Raw genomic sequence first — 8,354 nt, 5'->3', positions numbered from 1 at the left:
TCTCTCTCTCTCTCTCTCTCTCTCTCTCTCTCTCTCTCTCTCTCTCTTTCTGTGTGTGTGTGTGTGTGTGTGTGTGTGTGTGTGAGTGTGTGTGTGCGTGTGGTGGTAGTGGTATTACTTAGAAAGCATGAATCTTTTTTTTTCTTTCTTTATTAAGGTGCATTATCAGTAACTACCAAGTTAGAAAGGATGAATCTTAACAGATCTCCCACTGATCGGTCTTCACGGTTATGGTTCAGTTTCTACGCAAAGAAGCTTTGGCAAACGTGGTCATCAACACTTATTTGGTCTTAAGTATATAACATTCAAATTTCCATATGGACCTTTAATAATAAGGTCGAAGTAAACAAAACCCCTCGAGAACTATTATGAGTGCGTGTATGGATGTCCGCTTTACTTTAAATCTGGGCTGAGAATGCTGGAGACTGAAAACGGTAAAGCTCTAAGTATTATTTAGCCAGATTTGAGTTTTAACAAGCTACAAAGCTTTAATTGACCGTAAGCCTTTCTCCTTAGAGGAGAGGCACTTTTCCTCTGGGGAGACACGGTCTCTCTTTCACTGGGCTTTTGCTTTCTTCTGAAACACTATATAATCAAGTGACTTTCCTTGCCGCGGTGCCTGGGGACAGCTGATTTTTCTCCGAGGATAAAGAAAGTTACATATTGATTGCTGTTGCTCGCGGTGTGTTGGCACTAGCGCGGGACAGAAGCGGGCGCGCTAGCCCTCGCATTTACACACACTCACTGAAATACACAACACACACACCCCGCCTCAGAAACACACACACACCTCACGTACATACACACACACCCCACGTACATACACACACACCCCTCTGCACCTCATTTAGATGGGTCCATGCGCAGGCAGAAGATCTGCGCCTCCCTTGGTGTGAATGAGTGTATGGTGCGCGCGCGCGCGCGTGTGTGTGTGTGTGTATACAGAACCCTATCAGGAAAACCGCAGCTACCCTATTCTGCAAGCTCGCTGCGATTCCGGTTTCCGTGTACACCGGATAAAACAATAAATAAATCGCTGCCAGACTTCTTTTTTTTTTTTTTTAATTCTCTCTTTTCCAGAGGAAGACGGTGGAGGCGTTTCTCCCGGTAGTTAAAGACTCAGGAGACGCTGCGGCGAGGCCCTGGGCAAAGCCGCCACAGCACACACGGGGCTCGGCTAGCCCGGCTGGTCTCGCACGTAACTGATCTAATCAATGGCTCTGAAGCTCGGAGGCTCCGGGCTCCGCCCCCGCCAGTCTCTCCTCCGCCTTCCATTGGGCGCGGGCCGAGGAGGCAGAGCCTTGCTCCTCGCGCGGATTGGCTGGCAGGAAATCAGTATCAATGTTTAAGCGGCGGCGTGAGGTGAATAGACTCAGTCAGCAAGAGACGCTGGGGAGAAAGCAGGGACTGCGAGCCCCGCGGATGCGGCAGCGCGGAGGGCGGCTGGGGAGACGCTACTCCAACTGTTGAATTTTCACCTTTCATTTCCACCGATGCTTTGCTTGCGGAGATGGATATATTTGCTTTGAAATCCGCACGTCTTTCGCAGGCTGTGAGCTGATCGTGACAGGCACCAGACTGAGAGACCACCCGTGACAAAAAAGGAGGACCCCCCAAAAAAAAACCAAAAAAGCAAAAACCTCCACAACGGACTGCACAATTAACTACGCACACCGGTGTTGGACTTTGTGAATAGAGAACATTGAGAGGAAAATCGTGAAATATGATGCGGGGCTAATCTGTGAACAGTCACTGTAATCCAGATTTGTTTTTTTTTTTTCCCCCAAGACTCTGAAAGATTTGGGGGTTCCTTACGCCTAACAAAAAGGGAAGGTTTTTTTGTCGTTGTTTTGTTTTGTTTTTGTTTTTAAATAAATACACCTTGCAAAACAGACGCCTTGCTATCCAGAGCCTCGGACTCCGGCAGAAAGAGGTAGAGTAAAAGTGCTGCTGGATTCAGCTTCACCTCCTTCCTTCCCTCCCTCCCTTTCTCTCGCTTTTTCTTTTTCTCCAAAACATGAATCTGGCTTTTCTGTCTGTAGAGTGAGTCAGAGAAAGCATTAGGAAGAAGCCACAACTAATGTCTGTGAAGGGAGGACGATGAGGCGAGAGTGAATACGATTCGTTCCGCTACTTCTGACTCATCCGGCAGATCGGAACACCTGCATTTCTGGATGTGTCATTCCTGTTTGTCGAGGCGCCTCGACAACCCGAAATAGTGTGTAGACAGACCCGTGCCTAGTATCCCCTGGGCGGTAGCTACCCGGGGAGGGCTCCCCTGGCTGGACCGCCGCGGCCGCAGCTCCTCGCCCGCTGCCCTCGCTAGTCGCCCAGAGAGACTGCGAGAGCGAGACTGCAGAATGCATCACGCCAAACCTTGATGCGTTCCTTTCATCCAGCCCACTCCTCCTACTATAGAAAAAATTGAAGAAAGAAAAAAAAAAAAAAAAAGCCCGCACTTTATTCGCTTCAAATATTCACCACTTTTATTCCTCTCCAAGGTTTTGTTTTCTAGATGAAGAGACCTGGGAGGCAGGGCCTTTGGAAGGAGATGCTGAATAGAAAGAAAAGAGAGGCACTTGACAGCCCAGCCCTGTGAATGCAGAGACTGTTTTCCTTCTAGCGAGAGACAGGGAGAGTGTGTGTGCGAGGACTGGGAGGGTGGCTCCCCCTTCTTTTTTATTCCGCCTCTCCCTTCCCCTTCAAATCTGCACATCCAACCATGAGTTGCCTGTTGATTTCCTTTCGCCTGGGAAGAAAAGCAAACTGGAATTAAACTGCATCGAGAGAAGTCCTTACTTGTGGGGAGAGAATGGGATGGTAGCGGCGGCTACTGGCTCAGCGTAGAGAAATTACAGAGTGTGTTCTACCAACAGAGGCGGAGATACATCTATACATTTTTTCCCCTCCCAGTAGACTCAAACCTCAAATGCTGATCAGGCTGTGGCTTTCTTGACTTGGGGAAGAGCCTTTTCCGAGGAAGAGAGGGAGGAGCCTCGTGGAGGGAGGAAACTACAAATCGGGACACTAGTTTTTTGCGCTGCATTTCCTCCCCTCCCTTTGGCTGCTCGGAAAGGAGAGAGAGAGAGAGAGGAAAAACATATATATCCTTGGCTGGGAGATGCAGTCTGCCGCCACCGCTGCCTCAGCCAGCAATGCAAGATTAGATCTCTAAATGCAGCAAAACACCGCCTGAAAACAGACCAACCCGCGAAGCAAGCAGATAATTCACAGGGCTCCGGCTATTTTGAAGCTTCAAATATATCTGACTGTCTCTTCGTTGTTCCTCATCCCCAGCAATTTCATCACAAGAGAGGAGAAACAAGTAAGGATTTCACTTTCTGATCTGCCTAGAGACACACCTCCCCGCTCCCTCCCCCACCCGATGTGAAGAGTATTCCGGAGGCAAAAAGCTGGAGTGGATTTGCAGCGCCCTAGCGGGAGCGAGGAAAACCTACGGATTCTTTAGCTCATTATCATCCTTCCCAAACGCGATTTCCTTCTTATCGCTTGTCTCATCGCTCAAGTTTGAGTCGCCCGAAGTCCGGGCGGGAGAGACAAAGCTCCGGGCTCGCCCCCAGCTGCAGGGAGCCGCCGCCTTGCTCAGTGCCCCTGCAGCTCTGCTGCACCGCTGCTTCTCGCCCAGTGCGGATGCTGTAGATCAACAGGTTCAGGGAACTTGAGCGGAATAAAGAGAGACCGCCGGGTGCCGCAGCCCGGGAGCGGAAGGAAGGAAGGATCCATAGACTTGTGGCTTGGATCGGGGTCGCACGCTGCGCCTGGGCCCCAAGCTGGCGCGCACCCATCCACTCGCCCCTCCAGTCCGGCTGCTCCTGACAGCACCCCACCGGTCTGGGATGTACCTTTCCATCTGCTGCTGTTTCCTCCTATGGGCCCCTGCCCTGACGCTCAAAAACCTGAACTACTCCGTGCCCGAGGAGCAAGGGGCCGGCACGGTGATCGGCAACATCGGCAAGGATGCTCGACTGCAGCCGGGGCTTCCGCCCGCAGAGCGAGGCGGCGGTGGCGGGCGAAGCAAGTCGGGTAGCTACCGGGTGCTGGAGAACTCGGCGCCGCACCTGCTGGACGTGGAAGCCGACAGCGGACTCCTCTACACGAAGCAGCGCATCGACCGCGAGTCCCTGTGCCGCCACAACGCCAAGTGCCAGCTGTCCCTCGAGGTGTTTGCCAACGACAAGGAGATCTGCATGATCAAGGTAGAGATCCAGGACATCAACGACAATGCTCCCTCCTTCCCGTCGGACCAGATTGAGATGGACATCTCAGAGAACGCGGCCCCCGGCACCCGCTTCCCCCTCACCAGTGCGCATGACCCCGACGCGGGCGAGAATGGGCTCCGCACCTATCTGCTTACGCGCGACGACCACGGCCTCTTCGCGCTGGACGTCAAGTCCCGCGGCGACGGCACCAAGTTCCCAGAGCTGGTTATCCAGAAGGCCCTGGACCGCGAGCAGCAGAACCACCACACGCTCGTGCTGACCGCTCTGGATGGCGGCGAGCCGCCGCGCTCGGCCACCGTGCAGATCAACGTGAAGGTGATTGACTCTAACGACAACAGCCCCGTCTTTGAGGCGCCGTCCTACCTGGTGGAGTTGCCCGAGAACGCCCCGCTGGGCACCGTGGTCATTGATCTGAATGCCACCGACGCCGACGAGGGTCCCAACGGCGAAGTGCTCTACTCTTTCAGCAGCTATGTGCCCGACCGCGTGCGGGAGCTCTTCTCCATCGACCCCAAGACCGGCCTGATCCGTGTCAAGGGCAACCTCGACTATGAGGAGAATGGGATGCTGGAGATCGACGTGCAGGCCCGAGACCTGGGTCCCAACCCCATCCCGGCCCACTGCAAGGTCACTGTCAAGCTCATCGACCGCAATGACAACGCTCCGTCCATTGGTTTTGTCTCCGTGCGCCAGGGGGCGCTGAGCGAGGCCGCTCCGCCCGGCACCGTCATCGCTCTGGTGCGGGTCACTGACCGAGACTCGGGCAAGAACGGGCAGCTGCAGTGCAGGGTCCTGGGCGGAGGAGGGGCGGGCGGCGGCGGCGGCCTGGGCGGGCCGGGCGGTTCCGTGCCCTTCAAACTTGAGGAGAACTACGACAACTTCTACACGGTGGTGACTGACCGCCCGTTGGACCGCGAGACACAGGACGAGTACAACGTGACAATCGTGGCACGGGACGGGGGCTCGCCTCCACTCAACTCCACCAAGTCGTTCGCCGTCAAGATTCTGGACGAGAATGATAACCCGCCTCGCTTCACCAAGGGGCTCTACGTGCTGCAGGTGCACGAGAACAACATCCCAGGAGAGTACCTGGGCTCGGTGCTTGCCCAGGATCCTGACCTGGGCCAAAACGGCACAGTGTCCTACTCCATCCTGCCCTCGCACATCGGCGACGTGTCCATCTACACCTATGTGTCTGTGAACCCCACCAACGGGGCCATCTACGCCCTGCGCTCCTTTAACTACGAGCAGACCAAGGCTTTTGAGTTCAAGGTGCTTGCTAAGGACTCCGGGGCGCCCGCGCACTTGGAGAGCAACGCCACTGTGAGGGTGACAGTGCTAGACGTGAATGACAATGCTCCGGTGATCGTGCTGCCAACGTTGCAGAACGACACGGCTGAACTGCAGGTGCCGCGCAACGCCGGGCTAGGCTACCTGGTGAGCACCGTACGCGCCCTTGACAGCGACTTCGGCGAGAGCGGACGCCTCACCTACGAGATCGTAGACGGTAACGACGACCACCTGTTTGAAATCGATCCATCCAGCGGCGAGATCCGCACGCTGCACCCTTTCTGGGAGGACGTGACGCCGGTGGTGGAGCTGGTAGTGAAGGTGACTGACCACGGCAAGCCCACTCTGTCGGCGGTGGCCAAGCTCATCATCCGCTCGGTGAGCGGCTCTTTGCCCGAGGGGGTTCCCCGGGTGAACGGCGAGCAGCACCACTGGGACATGTCGCTGCCGCTCATAGCGACTCTGAGCACTATCTCCATCATCCTCCTAGCGGCCATGATCACTATCGCCGTCAAGTGCAAGCGCGAGAACAAGGAGATCCGCACTTACAACTGCCGCATCGCAGAGTACAGCCACCCGCAGCTGGGCGGGGGCAAGGGAAAGAAAAAGAAGATCAACAAAAATGATATCATGCTGGTACAGAGCGAGGTGGAAGAGAGGAATGCCATGAACGTCATGAACGTGGTGAGCAGCCCCTCCCTGGCTACCTCCCCCATGTACTTCGACTACCAGACCCGCCTGCCCCTCAGCTCGCCCCGGTCGGAGGTGATGTATCTCAAACCGTCCTCCAACAACCTGACTGTCCCTCAGGGACACGCGGGCTGCCACACCAGCTTCACCGGACAAGGGACTAATGCGAGCGAGACGCCGGCCACTCGGATGTCCATAATTCAGGTAGGAGACTCTTAGCATAACTGGGACTTTACATTTTGCTGGGTTTGGAGCTGTCCTGAAATCTTTGGAACAGGACTAGCCACACTGCTAGTAGCAGTGAGCAGGGAACTTTTTTAAATGAAAAGGATTTACACTTTTGCCACTGCGTGTACAACATATTCTATACATAACTCCTCCCATGTAAATAGTGAAGAATCTACAAGATGTAAATGTCTTAGTTTTGCATTTTTAAAGTTTATTTTTATAGGTTTTAAAATGTTACCAGGGTTCACTATTTAATAGTTTATTTTACTTTATTTGTTGGTCTACATTTCTCTCCACAACAGAGGATTACTAGAGAGAGAAAAAAAATTGTTTCACTTAATTGACTTTAATATTTTTATTTCATTAAAAAAAATCTGATGGCAAAAGAAAGAAATGTATACCCCAATATTAAGAAGTAAATTACCTGAAGCACAACATAGCAACCGGTCAGAATTCCAGAGCCTGAATCAATTTGATATAAGGTTTCACTCCCCACTCCCGGAAAAATGTCAGTTTTTATATTTAAAAAGTGTTTTATATTTAAAAGTGCTCATGAATCTCATTTATTCTTCAGCTGAAACTGTAGCATAATGCATTAGTGTAGCTTAAGGGTTGGAACTGTGAATTATGCTCTGAAGATCTTTCAAAAGTTTGAAAAAATATAGGCTCTGGATAATGACTAGTATCTATCTATGAAAAGTTTATATTTATTTTGTCCTCTGATTTTTTTCCTGGTCTTCTTCCTTGGAGTCATTGAGGGATGAACAGAGTACACTAGAGGGGTGTACTCACTCTGTGCTGTTGAAAACAGGAGGCAAAGCTGCACTAAAGACACTGGTGCCAAAAAGAATTCAAGGTTGCATTTAGTTTGCATACTGAGTATTTTCAGTATATCTAGGTGATATTTAATATATATTAGATAGTATAATTTAAGGTTATTGGTATATGAAAAAAACTGACCCAGCATGGACACTAGACTCTAACAACAGCAGGTGACTATACTGTGTCTAGTTACTACCTAGTTTCTTTTCTCCACATACTGAGTTGTGTTATGAAAAAACCTTAATTCTTGCTTATTATGAATGCATGTTGCTACAAATTACTCTGGATGAACAATACTTGAAATACAAAATTGAGTTTAACTAAAAGTGACATTTTGGGAGGAAGATTAGTCTGGGACAAATGAAAATAATTTGTTCACAGTTTTGTGCTTTGAAAAAGCAAATACTGTTTTTATTATTAAAACAGAGTAGTACAATTTCATAATCTTATACTTTTTAACATAAGTGTAACAAATACTAAAACTCAGCAGAACATTTTCTTATAATAGGGTAACGTCCTTGTAAAACAGACTCGTACTTGACGCTACCGAATACTAGAATATCCACTGTAGTATTAAATCACACCTTTTACAGTGTTTACTACATACCAGTAATCATGAATTTTTGGAGATCTATATAAAACTGAACAAGATATTCCTCCCATAAAAACTGTAGTTTCTATGAAAGTCTATGAGTGTGTAAAACTGGTATTTATGATAATTTCTTTAGAGGGATATATGTTAAATATATATATAGATCTTTTGCAGTCATTTTATAAATACACATTTGTTATATACCTTTCTTATATTTTTACCATTGACAGTTAAAAAGATATCACAGAGGGTTAATGCTTCATCTTTCACTTCAAGTACTATGAGTTGAATTCTTATTTAGGGTCCAGTAAAAATGAAGTTTGTGCAGTAGAATTCTCAGCAAGCCTGAATCCTGGTCAGATTAGTGAGGAACAATGTTGGATAGAAGTATCCAGGAGGTTTTGAGGGACAGGGGTCCCTATACAGTGTTTACACCTTACTGTTCTTGAAGCTGGTCATTGCCCAAGGGATGGATGATGATGATTCCTCTC

The 8,354-nt window shown here is 50.0% G+C and overlaps 1 protein-coding gene and 1 long non-coding RNA gene across 2 annotated transcripts in view; both read left to right on the top strand.

Moving 5' to 3' along the window:
- Window positions 1-1,375: 1,375 nt before the first annotated feature.
- On the top strand, window positions 1,376-2,430 carry LOC113625819 (uncharacterized). The gene is made up of 2 exons (XR_003434893.1): window positions 1,376-1,933; window positions 2,043-2,430. It is a non-coding gene; the product is annotated as an uncharacterized LOC113625819 (long non-coding RNA).
- Window positions 2,431-2,959: 529 nt separating this feature from the next.
- PCDH17 (protocadherin 17) overlaps window positions 2,960-8,354 on the top strand; it is a 101,820-nt gene continuing 96,425 nt past the window's right edge. Inside the window, exon 1 of the mRNA XM_027116775.1 lies at window positions 2,960-6,425. Within this exon, the coding sequence (XP_026972576.1) occupies window positions 3,858-6,425 (2,568 nt within the window). The 5' untranslated portion in view covers window positions 2,960-3,857. The remainder of the gene's footprint in view (window positions 6,426-8,354) is intronic.

This window comes from Aethalodelphis obliquidens, unplaced genomic scaffold (genome assembly GCF_003676395.1).
Source record: "Aethalodelphis obliquidens isolate GAN/ISIS:26980383/991018 unplaced genomic scaffold, ASM367639v1 scaffold16, whole genome shotgun sequence".
Lineage (NCBI taxonomy): Eukaryota > Metazoa > Chordata > Mammalia > Artiodactyla > Delphinidae > Aethalodelphis > Aethalodelphis obliquidens.
This window is presented reverse-complemented; position numbering and strand designations above follow the sequence as displayed.